Source organism: Choloepus didactylus, chromosome 8, assembly GCF_015220235.1.
Source record: "Choloepus didactylus isolate mChoDid1 chromosome 8, mChoDid1.pri, whole genome shotgun sequence".
In the NCBI taxonomy this organism is placed as follows: Eukaryota; Metazoa; Chordata; class Mammalia; order Pilosa; family Megalonychidae; genus Choloepus; species Choloepus didactylus.
The window spans coordinates 118,257,046-118,277,395 of NC_051314.1; the positions used below are offsets into that span (position 1 = coordinate 118,257,046).

The 20,350-nt window shown below is 35.9% G+C and overlaps 1 protein-coding gene and 1 non-coding gene across 3 annotated transcripts; one reads left to right on the forward strand and one right to left on the reverse strand.

Moving 5' to 3' along the window:
- Positions 1-98: 98 nt before the first annotated feature.
- On the forward strand, positions 99-16,144 carry WBP11 (WW domain binding protein 11). 2 transcript variants are annotated; one of them, XM_037848192.1, is made up of 12 exons: positions 99-346; positions 2,057-2,167; positions 2,806-2,837; positions 3,457-3,550; positions 6,176-6,372; positions 7,296-7,429; positions 7,641-7,840; positions 8,431-8,622; positions 10,534-10,635; positions 11,047-11,340; positions 13,747-13,929; positions 15,114-15,547. In XM_037848192.1, exons 2-12 carry the CDS (start codon positions 2,104-2,106, stop codon positions 15,545-15,547), a joined length of 1,926 nt encoding a protein of 641 aa, XP_037704120.1. In that variant the 5' UTR covers positions 99-346; positions 2,057-2,103. The 2 variants fall into 2 exon arrangements, with proteins under 2 accessions (XP_037704120.1, XP_037704121.1); XM_037848193.1 differs by lacking the exon at positions 99-346 and having other exon boundaries at positions 2,104-2,167; positions 15,114-16,144.
- On the reverse strand, positions 8,931-9,037 carry LOC119543603. The gene has a single exon (XR_005218667.1). It is a non-coding gene; the product is annotated as a U6 spliceosomal RNA (small nuclear RNA).
- Positions 16,145-20,350: the final 4,206 nt, after the last annotated feature.

Genomic DNA, 20,350 nt, shown 5'->3' on the forward strand with positions numbered 1-20,350 from the left:
TATTCCTATAGGACTTGGGAAGTGTCATTCGACTAGGAGTCTTCGTACTGATAAAGGGGGCGGGCTCTTAGCAGACAACCAATCAATTCAGTATTGTATTGGAGCGGAAGAGACCTGGTCCTGGTGATCTTGGAGATTCTGGATGGTCCCAGGACCGAGAAACGCTAAGAAACCGTCGACCGGAAGACACAGGAAGTGACGTAAGGATGGCGGAGGGGCGCGAGGTTTCAAGATGGCGGTGGCTGAGTGGCTGACTGAGGGACCCGTCTGAAGACCCCTGCGAAGTAAAAGAGGCCAGGAATCTCCTACATCCCACTTCTCGCAGTCCCGGGAGCTCAGCCGAAGTGTGCGTACGCAGATAGTTCCTCTCCGTTTCTTCGTCTCTCCCGTCCTTTTCAGGGGCCCGCGCGGTTGCCTCGGGAACTCCCTCAGCCCTGCTTTTCCTTTGCCTTGGTTGGGGTCTCGGGTCGCAAACTGGGGGATCCCCCGGCCTGAGAAGGCTCGGTTTCCAGCGCTTAAGAGGTAGATTTCTACCCAGGTCGGTTAGGGCCGCCTCCTGTGCACGTTGACCGGTTGCCCTAGGTTTGACGTCGTCTTGCACCTCGAGTCAGGATCAACTGTCGTTATGGTTTCGGCGGTTGGTTCTGGTGTTACCTTCTTTGGCGGACCTGGACCCTGTCCCGTTGGAGGCTTTTTGGTGTTTAAAGTTACCCACTGTTTTGTGGCGTGATTACTAGCGGCCTCTGTTTTTAGACGAAAAACTAGTTTGTGCAGACGCAGCCTCACTGTATTTTGTGAAGATTCACTGTAATTCGTGTCTGTTTTATGTTTTACTTGTGGGAGAGGAGGGTCCAAACATGAGCCTGATGATAATTGAGAGAAGAAAGCGAAAGAGATACAGGCCACCGGGGATATGAGAGCTTACATTTGCACTCATTTTGCTGGTTCCCTCGCCCGTGGGATTGTTTTTGTTTTTTTCTGAGGAAATAACACTGACACGCTAAATTCATTGCCTCTAAAACAGCTCTGAAGCATCTAGCAGAAATCAGGTCAATTGAACATTTGCTGGAAGAGGTATTTACTGTAATCAACTGTGATCTGACAAAGTCTTCATAAAGGGGGAGAGAATATAATTCTATATATAATCTACAAAAAAATTTACCTCATAATGTTCCCTTTGACTCTCTTTAAAAAAGTGCCTATTTTCTAATGAGAGGAAATTTATCAACCCTTATCATTGGAAACAGAGTTTCAAAAAGTTAGACCTCATTCATTTGAAATTATATAATATGGTGTTAGCTTAACAAAGTTTTGGCTTACAAAATATTTCCCCTCAAACACAATTATAACATTTAGGTACTTTAATAAATACAAATCAGGAATCAAGTAGTACTAGTACCACTAGTGAGGAAAATATGTATCAATAAGAATTGAAGTTTATGAAAGATCCCTTATATAATAGTAGTGATATTGAGTATTTTCATTTTTAGCTATGTTTTAAACTCTTGAGAATCAAGAGCTATATATGAGTTAGAAATAAATTTGAATTAAATATACTTTTAAATTGATGAGTTTTTACTGCCTCAGAGGTGTTGTGAACATACATGCCAAGAAAAACTGTGGAGAGCCCAGATTCCATTACCCCCATTTGCTTTTTCTTTCTTTTTTATCCTACAGGTAAATAAAGGGAGGTTGTAGGGAAAGGACTAATAAATGGCTTCCCATGCTCATGATTTGTACCATATTGTTGAAACATTTTCTGTTTGATTTTTCAGTCTACAGTCAGTGTTATGATTGATTAAAAAAAAGTTAAGTTGATAATTTAATGATATCCACGGTGTTCTTCAGATCTGGTGTCTTTCTAATGAACATTAAATATCTAATTTTTCATTGTCAAGAAAGTTGAGGCCATCTTTCTTGGACACTAAATTTGAGAATCAGAAAAAGTTCTCAAAAAATTAATCAAGAATATTTCTTATCAGGTTTGGTAGGGACTCTAGAAAGGAAAAAATTTTATAAATTTGGAAAACTGTGAGTTATTTCTTTGTCTTTTCAGGTTGCTTTTTTTTTTTAATGAACAAATAAACAATACAGATTTTAAACATGGGACGGAGATCTACATCATCCACCAAGAGTGGAAAATTTATGAACCCTACAGATCAGGCCCGTAAGTGTCCGTTAATGTGCGGTGATCAAGCAAATGTTAAGGCATGGTAAAAATTAGAAGAATTGGGGAATCTGTTTATTTAATTGAGGCATAATTACAAGATCAGTAATGATAGAAGTCCGTTGTACCAGTGTTATTGTGGGAACATGATTTAAACTTAAAGATGTAAAAAATTAGTATTCATATTACCAATTTCAGATTTGATTGGTTTGCTGGACAGTAGAATTGGCTTAAAGCTTTCTTTTTGTACATGGAATAAGCATATTAGTTTTGTAAGCTCTGATTTAGTATGTTACGGTATCTTTTCCCTTGAGATTCATAATTATTTTTTTAAGAAACTTAAAAATGCCTCAAGAATTTTTGATTGTCACAATTACTTTTAGCACCAAGTGGGTGAGGCCAGGGATGCCTCTAAATATTCTACAACGCATGGGACGGCCTTCTACAACAAAGAATTATCCAGTCCCAATGTCAGTAGTGCCGTGGTTGAAAAACACTGCTGTAGGTTTTTAAAAGTTACACATTATGTCTTCCTAATCTAAAATAAGGAAATTAAGGTCCTCTCAGAGTAAGAATTTTATTAAATTGGAGACAATGATAATGTTCAAGATTTCAAAATTTTACTTCTCCCTTTTAAGGAAAGGAAGCCCGGAAGAGAGAATTAAAGAAGGTATGGTTTCAGAAGCATCCTGTATAGCCATAAGTATTGTTTGGCGTATCTTGTTATGTTAAAAGTTGCTGAATTAGTGCAAGGAAGTAAATGTGAAGCAAAACAGCTTTATAAAATCCATTTTCTTGAATAATAGTTTTTGGCAGAGTTCTTACCAAGAATAAGAAAAGATGTACTTTTAATATCATGCTTTAACACATTTAAGGAACTCAGATTTTTAGCAGTTTTTCATTCATGTTTTCTTGTTTCATTGTTTAGCATTAAATCCTGAAAAACTTTTCTCTACTCTAAAAATAATTTTAGAATTTAGTTGCAACCTTTGTTTAAAAAAAAGAAATTTAAAGAATAATTTTTTTTTAAGTAACTGCTGAAGATTTCACCAGGTTAAAACAATACTTTCCTAAGAAAGCACATTTTGTAAATAATATTGTTTATCTTTTTGACAAAAGTTGAAACACTTTTGAGAGTAAAAAAATTACATAGCTCTTACTAGTTATTAAAACTAATGGTCAGAAGTCAAGGAAATATATTCAGTTTAAATAGATTTTTGAAGCAAATTAAAATAAACAATTCATGAGTGTCCAACCTCTTCACATTCTGCTTCTTTCATTTTTCTAAGAACAAAAAACAGCGCATGATGGTACGAGCTGCAGTTCTGAAGATGAAGGATCCCAAGCAGATTATCCGGGACATGGAGAAATTGGATGAAATGGGTAAGAATTTTCAAATAGGCAAGATTTTTATAGCAGGTGTAGCAGTCAGATACACAAAGGGGCAAGCAGGTAATGAATGAAGCAGCCATGGTGTAAGAAAAACAAAAGCTTGATGGTGTTTGACACTGGTATCAGGGAGTGGTGGAGGTGGGCTGTTGCAAAGAGGAGATACCATGTCCTAGGATAAGAGGAAAGCTGCTATTTAGCTTTAGCTAACTTTTGTAATGAGGTATTGGAACCCAGTTTGGTCAGCTCATTTTTTGAGAGAAGACTGAAATTTGGTTTATGAAACCACCTTTTTGTTGTTGTTTCTTTGTTTTTGTTTTTAATGTTGGCAACTACCAGGTAAATCGGAATATTAGGCCATTATGAATTTAAGGCAATTTCTCATTTTTCTTGTAGATTGCCATAAATATGAGACAGTTTCCCATTTTTTTAATGAAATGAGAAGATCCATAAAGTTATTTGACTGTTTTGTCAGGAAGTAGAAGAAAACATTAAATGCTTAAAATCAAAGTATATAAAATTATTAGGATCCCCCCCATTTCACATTTCATATGATAATTTTATTAAGTCACTTCATACACATCTTGAATACCATTACTTTGTCATTAGTGAAATCATATGAGATAACTGCATGTCACCTTTCCTTGCATCTAAGTTGCTTGAGAATTGTCTATATTGTGCTGCCACTGGAAATTTTTTCCCAATCCACAAATATCCATTCTTCAAACATGAGAACATTTATGTTTTCTTGTCATTTTTTAAATGGCTATTTGCAAACATGCAAAAACAAATAGTTAATGCTCATATGCTCTTTAGTTGTCAACTTTTCACCAATCCTATTTCTTCTGTTCCTTGCCACCTTTTTAAAATTTTAACATTTTAAAGTGATCTTTGCAAGTTTTGTTTACAAAGGTACCCATACAGGTTCCACAATTGCCCCCAAACACAGAATACAGTAAGTGAAAGGGGTATGGTGGAACCCCTCAATGACGTAAGTGGCATTAAAAAATCCAGTCATGTAAAATGTGGGATTATGGCATTATAGGGTTTTTGAAATAATGTGGGAGAGCCTGTGTAGTTAGCCTGGTCAAGAGTACTTGGGGTCTGGCTACATAATCCCAAATCTTTCCCAATTCATCTGTAACTGGTTCCAGTTGTTGCCTCTGATCTAAATATCAGTGGGGACAATTATTGTCCATAGGGTGCCGTGGTATCATCTATTAGGTGATTCAAAATTGATTTATGTTGTTTTAAGAGAAGATAATGGGGGCTTATTGAGTACTTACCTCACTATGCACCATGTTTTTTTACTTAATCCCCACAACAACTTTTTAGGGTTCAGTTGTATTGTCTCCATTTTACAGATATGGAAGCTGAGGCATAGAGAGATTTTTTTTTTATAGGTACCTTTTCCAAGGTCAAACTGCTGTCCTGGCAATATGTGATTAAAACTCAGGCATTTCAACTCTTTTATGCATTATATTACAGTTGAAATAGTACAATGTAAGAATCCACTTTGTGGATTTGAGTAAATCAACAAGGTTAATAGTTAATATGATTTGGGAAGGAAGGTAAACAAACTTGTTATTCCTCAAGAAAAAGGGAGAAGGAAACACTGTTAGGGCTCTTGTTATAACTTATAAAACTCAGCACAAACTAATTTAAGCAGAAAAGAGCATATATGTTGTCTCCCATGATTGGGAAATTCTGGAGGGAAGCCAGCTTTGGAATCCCAGAAATCATTAGGACTCTCCATCTGGTCTGCTTTTTGTTAGCTTCATTCTGCATACTGATAGGAACTTCTCCTTGGGATATGACATGGGTGTGTGTCTGGAATTAGTGGTATTTGGGATTTAAGGCTGCAGAAGGCTCTAAGTTGATTTCATCCTTCCTTAACACTTCCAGAAAAGAATGTGAGAGCTTCTCTCTCCGAAATCTACATTTGAAATTCCACTGTAGCAGTCACTGGTGACGGGAATAGGGGGCTAGGGTTGACCAGGCAGACCTTGGTCTTTTGCTTCAGGTCCCCTTTGGTACAGAGACCTGAAATTAACTCCCATGTTAACACATGATCAGTTAGGGAGAGCAAGATAGCTAGACAAAAATCATGAGTCCAAAACTAATAGTTAAGTACCTTTGAGGAGCCAGACACCACTGGATATTTTACTTATTATACCATTGAATGATCAGAGCTTTGTTGTGAAGATATTGATATCCTCATTTTCCAGATGAGGAAGCAGAGGCTCAGAGTTAAAGTAGTCAAGATCACAAACTGAATGAGAATCAGTATGCAAATCTGGTTCTATCTTAAAACTGTACTGTATCAGATTTTCAGCATAGAGGAGTGAAAATTGATCATAATTACAATGACAATGGAAGTCAAATAATTAGATGACATTTCTCAGAAAAGAAAGTAAAATTAATGGCTGTTTTTAAAGGGTTGAATTTTAATGTTTATGGTAGTTCTTTTGAGTAAAATTGAAGAGTAAATCTGGTGCCTAGGTCTCTTTTAAAAGTTTTTAACATATTAGAAGGTTTTAGTAAATTATATAGCTTATTAATACATAGATGAAGTGACTTTTTTGTGTGTTTCATTCCATAATCTGCTTTTACTTTCAGAGTTTAACCCCGTGCAACAGCCCCAGTTAAATGAGAAGGTGCTGAAAGACAAACGTAAAAAGCTGCGCGAAACCTTTGAACGTATTCTACGACTTTATGAAAAAGAGAATCCAGATATTTACAAAGAATTGAGAAAGCTAGAAGTAGAATATGAACAGAAGAGGGCTCAACTTAGTCAATATTTTGATGCTGTCAAGGTAATCAAGTTTCTTTTAAAAGATAAACTAAAATGTTAGATTTGTTCTTACAAGTTAATGGATTTGATCATGGTAATTTCCTCGTGGTAATTCATCATCAGGATAATGGATAAATAAACTAGATTTATACAATAACTATTGCTTAGCAATAAAAAAAGATACTGATAAAACTCATATAAATCTCAAAAAAAACATGTTCGGCTCCTTTCATAGTTATGATTCTATTTGTATGAAATTCTAGAACAGACAAAACTAATCTATGGAAGAAAATTTTTAACCGTAGTTGCTTTGGGACAGGATCAGAGATTAGGAATAGGCATGTGGGAACTTGCTGGGTATATGCATTTGCCAAAATTCATTGTATTTGTAAATTTCATTATAAATTTTACCTCAAAATTTTAAAAATGTAAAAAAAGTCCTAATTTTTTTGGTAGAGTGGACAGTTTTACAGTTAAGGAAACTATGATGGAGAAGTATTATAACTTGCTCAGTATCATACTGCTAGTACTTGGCAGAGATTCAACCCAAACAGAATAATTTTAGAGCCCAAGCTCTTGACCACTGGAAATAGTTATTTGTTGATATGTATTATTTTTCTACCCAGAATATTAAATAGGATGGCTTTGATGTCTGGTACTAGTTAAACTTCTCTAAACATCTTTTTCAAATCATAATCAAAAAGAAACAGTTGATAATAAGGGGCATAAAACAGCTGAATTTTGATTCTTTTAAAGAAGATAAAGATTTATCTCAATTCTTTGACAGTCTTTGGAAGTACTGATTTGAGGTTTTTTATTCTTTTTTCATGATATTTAAGTTAAGTGTATAGCAAATCCAGGTTTAGAACAGCTGATGTTGAATTTTAGTGTTGAGTTTGTGGATTACTCTTTTCTCATACTATTGAAAGGGTGTCTGTATTTCAGAATGCTCAGCATGTGGAGGTTGAGAGTATTCCTTTGCCAGATATGCCTCATGCTCCTTCCAACATCTTGATCCAGGACATTCCACTTCCTGGTGCCCAGCCACCTTCCATCCTTAAAAAGACTTCAGCCTATGGGTAAGGCAGCAGTATGTATCATAATCAAATAGCATTTATTCAAAGCACCTCTTGACTATCCATTGCCAAAATTAATGTATAGGAAATAAAGAGACAGTTGACATAAGCAATGGCATATTTGATTAAATGCAAAATATGAAATCTCTTGAAAATTGTTTAGAAGTTAATATCTCATTACTGTTGTATAATTACTGTAAAATTGTCTATGCAGACCTCCATCTCGGGCAGTATCTATACTTCCTCTTCTTGGACATGGTGTTCCACGTTTGCCCCCTGGCAGAAAACCTCCTGGTCCTCCCCCTGGTCCGCCTCCTCCTCAAGTCTTGCAGATGTATGGCCGTAAAGTGGGCTTTGCCCTAGATCTTCCTCCTCGTAGGCGAGATGAAGATATGTTATATAGTCCTGAACTTGGTAAGGAATAGCTATGTTCCCTTTGCTGTTTACTGTCAGTTTTTGTGTTGGCTTTGTTTCACATGTTGTTTACTACCTTCAGAATTTAGGAAGTAAATGTAGATTCGTACATACAGATGGATATGTCATATGATCTACCCAACTAAAAGCATAAGGACATAAAGAAATGCTTATACTGTAAATTAGGTTTTCCTTAGAGATGTCCCTGTTACTACCAGTTCCTAACACTTGAATACCAGTTTCCCTTTCAGCTTTATGGTCATCAGATTAAGGTATCATTGTATATAATCAGCATAATTGTGTGTGTGTGTGTGTGTGTGTGTGTGTGTGTATACATAATTGTTTCCAAATGGAATTTTTTCAATTTTGAACACATTTTTTAAAAATCTTACATTACCAAAAAGGAGAATTTAAAACTATTGCGAAATGAAAATATTGCCAGACAGTATGAATATATAGAAATTTGTCTAAACAATTAAGTTATTATATTCTGAGTTAAGTAGTGGACATATGTTTTTCTGTACTTCTGGATACCATGTAGCGGAGGATCCAATCATACTACTTGTCTATGCTCCCTCCTCACTTTTTAGCTCAGCGAGGTCATGATGATGATGTTTCTAGCACCAGTGAGGATGACGGCTATCCTGAAGACATGGATCAGGATAAACATGATGACAGCACTGATGACAGTGACACTGACAGATCAGATGGAGAAAGTGAGGGGGATGAATTTGTGCACCGTGATGATAATGAGAGAGACAACATTGAAGAAAAAAAGTCAGGTATGTGTATATGAAAGCTCCATGGTATTGATCAGTAGCTTATAAGTAAAAGGCCCTAATTTACTAATGGATCTGTGAAAGTAATTTTCAGCTCCTTGAAAGTAGGGACCTTAGTTCTATTCATTTTTACATTTCTAAAACTTGAAAATTTTGACATGTAGTAAGTAGTCAATAGATGCTTTTTGAGGAAAAAAAACCTTGTAAAATAGTATATGAAATAAAAAAAAATTTGTGTAATGAAGTTTACTTTGGGGAAAAAAGACAACAGCTATTCAGTGTCATAAAGATGTACTATTACAGGTATGTATAAGAAAGAAGACACCTTTACGAATTTTTATGTCATCCTTCTACAGGGGCCATTCTAATCTTCTCTGTATTGCCCCAGTTCCAGTACATGTGCTGCCAAAGCAAGCACATGTAGGGTTTCATTATATTTTTAATTCTACTTTTGAAGCCCTTTGATTTTTCTTTGTGCATAGTATCTGACAAGAACCTGAACCGTAATTATAATTCAAATACATCTGTGAAAGAAATTCTGGTGATTTCTTTGGAACGTTATATCCATAATGTATGTATGTGTTTATTTGATTATTACAAATTCAGAGTAAAGTACAGTGGTTATGGTCATTTATTCATAAAGAAAATTTTAAGCATTCATCAAAGAATTGTAATAGATACCGAGCAATGTGAAATAAGTATGATGTATTGTTCTTGCATGAAAAGTACTATAAAGTACTGCTTTATAATTTCTTGGGTTCACAAGACGGATGTTTTTTTTTTCACTCTAGATTTTAGGTATCTGAGTGTATGATGATTTTGTCACATCTCAATAGTTTTGGAACTTCTTTGGGGATTGTTTTTGTAGCCTGAGACAGTTTTTAGTATTTGTAATGATAAATTTTTCTCCTGATGGTTCTTAAGAATCATATGGTTCCAATAAAGTTACTTTTTAAATGTGGAGAGAGCTGGTAATAAAAAAATACAGAGGACTCTTGCATGGAATGCTTAATAGAAAGTATGAGCCACAGCAGTTCCAATGCTCTCAGGGACTACAAGGTCTCTCTTTTTCTTTTCTTTTTTTTTTCAAAAGTTTAATTAGTATCAACCAAGAGGTGACTTTGCTTAACATTTCAGAACATTTCAAGACTTGAGCTTCAAAAGAAGACTGCTTAGTCTCTTGTCTGTTAGATTTTTCTCTTTTTCTAAAAAGCAGGCTGGTTTTCCTTACGTATACTTAATCAGTGCAGATTTGCTAAAAATGGCTGTCCCAGTTACGATTTGACATTCATTCAGTCAGCTGATTTTTTACATCAATGGCTTGTCTAATGTTGAGATAATTTGCATTTCTGGGATCAACCCTGCATACTTATGTTTTTTAAAACCCTGTTTGATTCAATTTGCTTTTATTTTATTTGGGCCAGTAGCTTAGTGTGATGTTAGGTTTATGCTAGCTTCATGAGTTGGATCACATTCCATCTTTTCCTACGCCTTTTAACAGGAACTTTCTAACGTGAAAGTTTGGTTGAATTTTTTCATGAAACTGTTTGTGCCAGGTGCCTGTCGGGGGAGTGGGTCTTTGACTACCATTTTAATTTTATATATTCTGGTCTTACCACTTCTTTCGCCAATTTTAGTAACCTACTTACAGAAAATTACCTTAATTTAACCTGGGTTTTCAATTTTATTGCCATAGCTTATTAATAGTGTTTTCTAAATTTTAAAATTTTTTCCACAGTATATATTTACCACTAGTTGGCATTTTATTTACTATCCTTAATGTGGCTGTCTTCCCCAGTGCTTGCCTTCTACCAACTAATGGACAGCAGTCGTATCTAGGACTTTATAGTGTTTGTTACACAGTAAGTGTTTACTGAATTTTGTTGATTCCCCACCCCCACTCTATCCCTGTAGGTCTGAGTGTACGATTTGCAGATATGCCTGGAAAATCAAGGAAAAAAAAGAAGAACATGAAGGAGCTGACTCCTCTTCAAGCCATGATGCTTCGAATGGCAGGTAAAGCAGAGCAAGAATAGTGAATCACCTTTTGGTATTTCCTTGTGCCAGTTGCTTTATCTAAATTTTCACCTTTATTATCTCAGCAACAACAATGAAATAAATAATAAACCCTTGTTTTACAAAAATTAAGGTTTAGAGACATGAAAGTAGGTTGCCCAAACTTACACAGCTAGTAAGTGGTTGAGCTGGCATTTATATCCAGGTCTTATTCTAAAGCCTGGATTCAATCAGCTTTGCTACTATAGCATAATTACTAGCATAGATGAGCAGAATACTATTTGATTCTTCCACATCTCTTGAGAAAGACTGGCCATTAATTTTAAGAAAGCATTTATCAAGCATATTGCTCTTCTACTGACTGTACAAAAAATGAACTGCTCCAATTACCTGGTTTAAAATTTCTTTCAGGTCAGGAAATCCCAGAGGAGGGACGAGAAGTAGAGGAATTCTCCGAGGATGATGATGAAGATGATTCTGATGATTCTGAAGCAGAAAAGCAATCACAAAAACAGCATAAAGAAGAATCTCTTTCTGATGGCACGTCTACAGCTTCTTCACAGCAGCAGGCTCCTCCACAGTCTGTTCCTCCTTCTCAGATTCAAGCACCTCCCATGCCAGGACCACCTCCTCTTGGACCACCACCTGCACCACCTTTACGGCCACCTGGACCACCTACAGGCCTGCCTCCTGGGCCACCTCCAGGTAAGCACTTACATAATGTAAATAAATGTTTATGTTAAATGAGGTTAGAGAGTTGGATTGGTCAGAGTTCTCTCAGGAAACAGAGCCAATGGGAGATATCTGTAAATTCAAAGTTTTTATGAGAATTGTCTCATGCAAGTCCAGATTCCATAGAGCAGGCTGCAAGCTGGGAACTCTGACGGTTTTTGATGAATTCTCCAGGAGAAGCTGGCTAGCTGGCTGAGGTAGAGATGGAAATTTTCTCTCCTGACTGCTGAAATCATCACTTCTCCTTTTAAAGCCTTTAACTGATTGAATGAGAAGTCTCTCATTGTTGAAGGCAGTCTCCTCAGGTGATTGTAGATGCAGTCAACTTGCTGATTATTTAAGTCCACAAAATGCCCTCAGTAACAGTCAGGTCAGTGCTTGCTTGCTCAAACAACTGGGCACCATAACCTGGCCAAGTTGACTTCCAAGCTTAACCATCACAAAAGTGAAGTCATTTCAGGAAATATCACACATCATGCATATTGATGTTTTGTTTCCTCCTAGTGATAATTCCATAAGAAATCAAGAATTCTCAAATGATTAGTGAAACATGTTTATCCCTAAAGCTTCTGACAGCCCTCTGTTTTTCTCCAAAGTGCCTCCTTTTTTAAGGTTCTTTAAATCTGTTCATAGCAGACAGAAATTTGAGCATGTAATTGAGGCTTTCATTAGTACTACTTTTTAAAAATATGATAGGTTGACCCAGTTCTAAGTTGGTAGCAGATGGGACTAGGGCTGGACACAGTTAATACTATCTCATGCTTTTCTTACAATGGGACTATTTGGATGTCTCTAATCTTTATGGTTGGGGAAAAACAGTGATCAGTCTTTATTTTGGTCAGGACTTCTACTAAAGAATATAAAAGCCTTCTTTGCAATTTGAAATAACATATAGAACCTCCTGGCTGTTTATGATTCTTGTCAGTCAGCCTATTAAGTTTTCTTCAGTTGAGTTCATCCTTTTCTGATTGAAGTACAGTGGTGCTTGTCTATATTTTAATAACTTTCAAGTTATATTCCAGTCTCAGCTTGTACAAGAACCATTTAAGATGTCTTCTCATCTTTGTATCTTTCCAGCGCAGCAGAACTGATTATTTTTTTTGTCATGCCAGGAAATAAGAGGAAAAGATCCATAATAAATTCAACACCCTGTCTCGGGTGCTTAGATATTTGTTGAGTAAATTCTATTTCTACACATGGCAATCATTTTTGGGGTTCTTTTTTTTTTTTTTTTTAATTTTTATTTTGAAATAATTTCAAACATGTAGGACAGTTGCAAATACAATACAAACCCCATACAGACAACTCCAACACCTCCCCACCCCCAGATATCTGTATCTGCCAATTTTACATTTTGCTACCTTTGCAGTACCTTTCTTTCTCTTTCCTTCCTTTCTTCCTTCCTCCCTCCCTCCTTCCCCCTTTCTTTCAACTGTATCTATTATCTTTCTATCAATTATCTATCTACCCATTTATCATCTTCTGAACATTTGAGAGCGGGTTGCATATATCATATTCCTTGAACTCATAATACTTCCATGTACATTTCCTACGAACAAGGATATTATGTCATTAATTTAACTGCATTTAATTCAAGAAATTTAATATGGATATAAAGCTTAAATTCTATGTTCCAAGTTTTCCTTATGCCCCCTTTGAGCTTTTCTCTTCCATTCTTAGATCCACTCCAGTATCATATATTTCATTGATTGCCATTAACTCTTTTTTTTTAAATTAACTATATCAAAAAAAAATTTTTTTAAAAGATACACAATAAAAAAACATTTCAAACAAACTATAACAAGGGAGTAAAAAAAGACACCTAACCTAAAATAACTACTTTACTTCCAACATTTTCCTACTCTACCCCAAGAAAATAACCTAATATAGCAACATTTCTGTGAACTTGTTCCTACCATACCAATCAGAAATTAACCAACAATAGTCATTCCTGGGCATTCCCAGAACGTTAAATTCACCCACAATAGTTTATCTGTTCTTACTGGGTTATCATTCCCCCTTCATTAATTGCTCTCTATCACTAGTTCCCCTACATTCTACATTATAAACCATTTATTTTAGGAGTATGTTGTTTAATATCCAGGTCTTTGTGAATTTTCTAAGTTTCTGATGGTTTTTGACTTCTAATTGTATTCCATTGTGGTCAGAGAATGTGCTTTGAATAATTTCAATTTTTCTAAATTTATTGAGGCTTGTTTTAGGTCCCGGCATATGGTCTATTCTGGAGAAAGTTCTGTGGTCAATCTGTTGTTGAAGTTGTCTGATTTCAGGTTAAATCAAACCATACTGCAGTTATCTTTATACCACCAGTACTACTTCCTGTGTATTTGTTTGACATTTATATTTTTCTCTTTTCAGGAGCTCCCCCGTTCCTGAGACCACCTGGAATGCCAGGACTCCGAGGGCCTTTACCCCGACTTTTACCTCCGGGACCACCACCAGGCCGACCCCCTGGCCCTCCCCCAGGTCCACCTCCAGGTCTGCCTCCTGGCCCTCCTCCTCGGGGACCTCCACCAAGGCTACCTCCTCCTGCACCTCCAGGTGAAGCTTTCGAATTCTGTGGCAAAAACTTAGTTTACTATATATGTCATCTTCTCTAAGATACATTTTCACATTTCAGTGTCCTGAAATCAAGGACTGTCTTAGAATTGGTTTGTTTAAATTATTGTAGGCCTGACTGAAATTAAGTTCTTCCAGAGGGCATTTGCATCTGATTCTGCCTGACACTTGGGAAACTACTCCCAGCCAGAGACCATTTTGGATTAAATTCTTGTTTGAGACAACACTTGTAATTGTGAATTTGTCACATTAATCAGTATGAGTGCCAACTTAAAAGTTCGAAATCACAGGGGAGATTTTCCCTCCTTCTACCCAGTGCCAGGGTTGGACATACAGGTTTCCTTGTGGTCTTATATGCAACAAGTGTGTTTCTGGTATACAGCATAATGTCCTAATTTAATATGAAGGGCTCCTTTTAAGCTCCCCAGCTTGGGCTTTCTTTCTTTCTTTCTTTCTTAGTAGTATATAGCATAATTATGCATCTTTGTACTCAGTAGCATCTTAGATTGAGGAAATGTGGTACTTTACATTCTATATTAAAAGTGGCATTTGGAGAACATTTAAAATCTGCACTTTTTGATATATGATAAGTATATGCCTGAACCATCAATAAGACATGCATTATTCTCCAGTAATGGTGACAGATTCTAATTAGTTACATTCTCTCTTTCCTAGTACGTGCACATCTAATAACTGGTCCTGGTTGAAGTTATACTTTCTCCCCATTGAATTACTTTTTGGGGAGCATGGGGGTGTGGAAATAAGTAAATAACTCATGGGAATCAGTCTCCCAACTTCAGCCTTATTAGCATCTGCACTATACAACTAGAATAGAATTTTGGACTGTCAAATCTGAATAGTACTTGAAACCAGCTGGTGTCGATTTTACTTTGGTTTTATAACAGTACCTTATTTGGAGAGGAAGAAAAATAGATCATTACTACTATAAGTGCAGGGATACACACTGAAGGTGATGTATTCCTTAAGTATTCCTTACTATCAGAATGTATTCCTGAATTTGAGAGAGCAAGTAGCATGAGTTTACCTTATTTTCTGTAAATTGTTGCCCATTAAAAAAAAAATTGTCAACCTGTGTTTTTAATATCCTTAATAATAGTTAAATTTTAATGGTTCTTGTGTTCATTCTGCCTGTCTTTTTCATTTAGGTATCCCTCCACCTCGTCCTGGCATGATGCGCCCACCTTTGGTGCCTCCACTTGGACCTGCCCCACCTGGGCTCTTCCCACCAGCTCCCTTGCCAAACCCAGGGGTTTTAAGTGCCCCACCCAATTTGATTCAGCGACCCAAGGCAGATGATACAAGTGCAGCCACCATTGAGAAGAAAGCCACAGCAACCATCAGTGCGAAGCCACAGATCACTAATCCCAAGGCGGAGATTACTCGATTTGTGCCCACTGCACTGAGGGTACGTCGGGAGAATAAAGGGGCTACTGCTGCTCCCCAAAGAAAGTCAGAGGATGATTCTGCTGTGCCTCTTGCCAAAGCAGCCCCCAAGTCTGGTCCTTCTGTTCCTGTCTCAGTACAAACTAAGGATGATGTGTATGAAGCATTCATGAAGGAGATGGAAGGGCTACTGTGACAGTTTTTGATGCCATAACAGGTTTCTGTTCACATCAGTGGTTCATGGAGGAAGAGGCTCTTAATTAAGGTTAGGTGAAAGAGCTACTTCCACTGTCAGGGTATTTTCTAATTTCAGTGCAAAGAATATCCTAAAATTTAGCCTTGGTCAGAATTTACTGCATTTAAGAGGGGGTGTTTCATTCAGAATAGATTGATTATTGAAGCAGTGCTGCTAACATCTATTCCCTTTCATATCACCATTTCCATCCCATTTCTTTCCCCTCTCCAGTTCTTTTGAAGCATGATCAGGGGGATCTCAGTTACTTATTTGTTTTTATTCTCCTCTCTTGTGTGCTGTGGACACTTGAGTAGAGATTTCTGAGGAACTGGTTTATTTTACCCCATCTTGGCTTTTGTGTTTGAGTTACTTTAAATATTTTCTTGTAAATATTTTGTAATATTTTACTTGTAGTGAAATGGATCACAATATCATTTCCTAATACAAAGCAGGATACATGGGAAGAAAATGTACAGTTCTTCGATTAAAATTATTTCCCACTGACTTAAACTTGGAGTGTTTTGCGGAAAAATTAATAAACGTTCTACACCAACAGTACTCTGTGTTACTGTTAATGTATAAACATGACACCTGGGCAGAAGAGAAGCAGGTATTTAGAACTTGGGTTTTAAGGAACTACCATTTCTGGTACAGAATGAGACTCTTAATGATTTGTTAAATTTTAAGGGATAAAGAAGAGAATTATTTGCCTTCAGGGTTATCATATAGGCCTTAGAAAAACTGAGAAGTGTTACAAATAGTATGACTTACCTTTTATTTCTTAGAAGGCAATGAGTTTCATCCTTAAAGATTAGTTACTTCCTCTAGAGCTTTGTGGATTCATACTAAGTGATAAAGGCTTTTTTTAAAATTTCTAAACAGTTAAGAGAAATTAATTGAATTGGGCTTTTTATTAAGACATTAATGAATAAGATTACCACTGTTCATTTGCATTTATATCATTTTCTTGACAAAATACTTAAACTCATGTACCCAGTAGTCCTGCTATATAGGTTTCACAGGTATTTTCTCCACTTTACAGATAAAAGCATTGAACCTTAGAGGGCTCATATGATTTATTCAGTGGCCCAAATAATGTATATTTCTCTTACACACACACACACACAGAGAGAGATGCATGCGTTGTGTTTAGGCTAGGCACACCTATTCTTAATTTTCTCGGTATTTTAAATGCCTTTATAGGGTTAATCCTGTACCATCAACATTTGATAAGTGGGATATCCTGAAAAGATAGCATACTAATAAAACCCTGATTCCTTTGATGGATTTTTGTTCTGAGATCATAGGTGTGTGTGGCTTTGCTTGGAAGTTTTTTATTCTTTTCAGATTAAAGCAAATCCTAGCAAAGCACTCCTTAAGCCATTTGACTTATTTTTAGTGTAATTAATATAGGTCAGTGGGTCAACTGATTCTCTGATCGTCAAGAAGCAAAGATGGAATAAAATTAATTACATCATCTATAATATATTTAATTATACTTTTACCACATTTAGAATTATTCCCAAATATTTGTCTCTAATATTGCTGATGTCTTTGCTTGAAATTTACATTCTTCCTGAGAGAGATCTTATGGTAAGATAAGCTGTTGACAGTTTATCTTAAAGGCCTTTCCTAATGTTGCTATTTTTATTTTCTGAATATTCTTTTAGTGGTAAAATCTGACATATTTGATACATAAGCTGCATCTGAAGGAAAGGGGAGTTCTGATTCTGGGTGGGCATTTACTGTGATCATAATTTACTTCATGATTTCATAAATATGCTTGTTCTGGTCAGATAACTGCTATGAAATTCAAGCTTGTTAAAAATCTTCAATCAGATATAGATTTGTTACTGTTCTTTATCAAAGCATCACTTTATACACATCAATTGCCTGTTTTTACTCTTTTTCAAACTGGGCTATAAGGTGTGGCAAGTTTGCCATGGTACAGAATCAGCATGAAGCCCTAGATGATATCCAAGCTTCTGTTTAGTTTCGATTCTCATTTTATATATTCCAGCCTGTGTTCTTTATTACAATAATGTCCTTTTATATATAGTTGAAGAGTTAGGGATTTTTTTTAAATCTTTTTTTATTCCATTCAAGTAATTCTTCAGATCACAGAAGATGTCACAGTCACCACACTGTATAGAGTTGCACACCCATATTCTGTCCCTAATCAAATGGGTGGGAGCAGGTCTAATAGCTGAAGTTTCCTCAGCCAGAACAGGTTTGTGGGACAAGCCTTATTACAGGACTTGTGAAAGCTGCTAAGATGAGCTGCAGATACATTTCTACAAATAAACCATGGGGAAGTTGTTCTTATCTTCATATCCCAGGAAATAAGGGCATTTAGCGAAGTTGGAGCTGGGACTCCTGTGAGTCCAAAATAACTGCCTTCCTATTTCAGTTCTCTTTTCTTTAAGAGGGCCATGTACTTTGCTTGTGAAGAAAAGTAGAAAGAAAGGGCAGATGTCTACGGACTGGATGCAAGCTGGGTTTTTGCCTAATCAACATGTTCATTTTGCTTGTGAGCAATAGCCAGTGGAGGAAGAGGTTGGAGAAGGAGGATTAACTTTTTAAAAGTAGTTTTTAAAAAACTGGAAATTTTTTCTGTAAGTTTAAAAATAGTAAATATAAACTGGTCTAATGTTGCCGCAACCAAATAGAGAAAACATTTTATTTAAAATTTCCAAATTCTGCAAAGACCACGGGTGATACCCAAATACCTATTTTTCCTTGACATATCTATTCAAAATAGTACTTCCTTCATTAGGTATCTTCAGCTTAGCTTAAAAATAAGTTATGTGTTTTCTATTGCAATTTACCATAATCCATATTTAGTAAGGACTATACCACATTTGCAGGAGATAAATATATGTTGGAGAATTAACACTTCAAAAAATACAGTGAAAATTTTATTTAAACATGCATTTAAGGATTTTGTTAAAAAAAATTCTTTGTGAGGAAAATTAAAACAATAATGTTTATATCCATGGGTAAATCTTAAGAAAACTTAGGATCCAAAGAAGAACAGAATTAACTGCCCTATTCATTATCACTGTCCCCAGCAACTCTGACCCCAAGAAAATCAGTTGTGAGGTACAGAAAGAAGGGAAGTGACTGCCAAAGTACAAGCAGGGAGAGACAGAAAACAGATATAAGTAGATTTGTGCAATCCTGTCTGCTTTTATAAAACATACCACCCACAAATGAATGCTGGACTTTTTTCTGGAAGTAATAAAAGATGCAAAGAAAACCATACATTCAAAGAATGCCTTTTGGCTTTCTTGGATGAGGAAGAAATTAAAACACAGAGTACAAATACAAGACCGCTCTTGCAAAGTAACCCAGATCACAGGAGGAGGTATTTTTAAATTCATATTTATACTCTTGAGAGTTTATTCATAAAACACATGTTCCTTAAAAAAAAAAAAAAACTTATGGGTAAACATCAATAAGTAAAGAGTAGCATAAAAATACCACATTTATAGAGAAATCACCAACAGAGCAACATCAGTGATTTAAATAGGTGCTTTGTGGTTTTTTTGTTGTTGTTTCCAATAGTCTAGAATAGGATTCAACAAACTCTCTTTAAAAAGCCAAATAGTTAATATTTTCAGCTTCGCAAGCCATAGAACCTCTCACAACTACTCAACTCTGCCTTCTGTGAAAGCTGCCAAAGAATATGTAAACAAATTGGTATGGCTATGTTCCAATAAAATTTTATTAAACAGGCAGTGGGCTGAGTTTGGCCCACAAAGCTGTAGTTTGTTGACCACAGGACTAGAGGGTCAGACTGTGAATTTTTTTTTTTAATGTATTCATGCCTGTTACTGCCACAATTATAATCTGAAGCTGTATTTCAAAAGGGATCCCGAACAGTTTACTTTTGTATTTAAGCAATGTGCAATTACATGCTTACAAGAACTGTTCACTGTTTGGCTCCCTAGTGTGAAATTTCATCCTTAAAATTCCAAAAATACTGGGTCTTCTAAGTATGTAAAGTTCACCTTCAGCTAAATCAATTATTCCTGAACTGAGCCTTACTGATGGAGGTGTTGCTTGATAGTAATTATAATGACAATGACAATAATAATAAACTAATATTTACTGAGTACCTATGCAAAGGGGACTGTTATATCCTGGAGATGCAGTGATGAATAACAAGTGTGGTCCCTGCCTAAGAGTCTACTGTCTAAGTAGAAATATGAATGTTAAAATAAGTAGTATTGAAAATAAATATAGAATTTTAATTATAAATTTTGTCACATTACAAGGTTTGCACTCCATGGACAGTAATAGGAATTTTAAATATAGATAATGCTCAACAAAATCTAAAAATCTCTTCTGAAACTGATTCCATTTCTGTAGAATATCTCTGTAATTCTTTAAAACCTGCCAATTCATTCAGTTTGGAAATGAAAAACATACGTCTTTCATCTACTTAATTTATAAGTCTAATTTGATATTGAATACCTGCACTTCCTTAAATAATTCAGCACTGTTCTATTTCCCTGTGGTCCAAGTTCAGCATATTCAGATATCCTTTCACACTGGAAAGAATGAACAGTTCTGAATCATGGAAGTTCTAGTAAGTTGGGTTTCTTGGAGTTCTTTTATTCTGAACTGTTACTGATCAGCTGAAGCAGTTCAAGAAACATCTACATGTTTTTATAACCTTGTCGCCTAATTGCCTTAAAGTAATATAAATCTCCATACTATGTTTAGAATGTCTTTCAAATATCCTACAAACTGGTGATG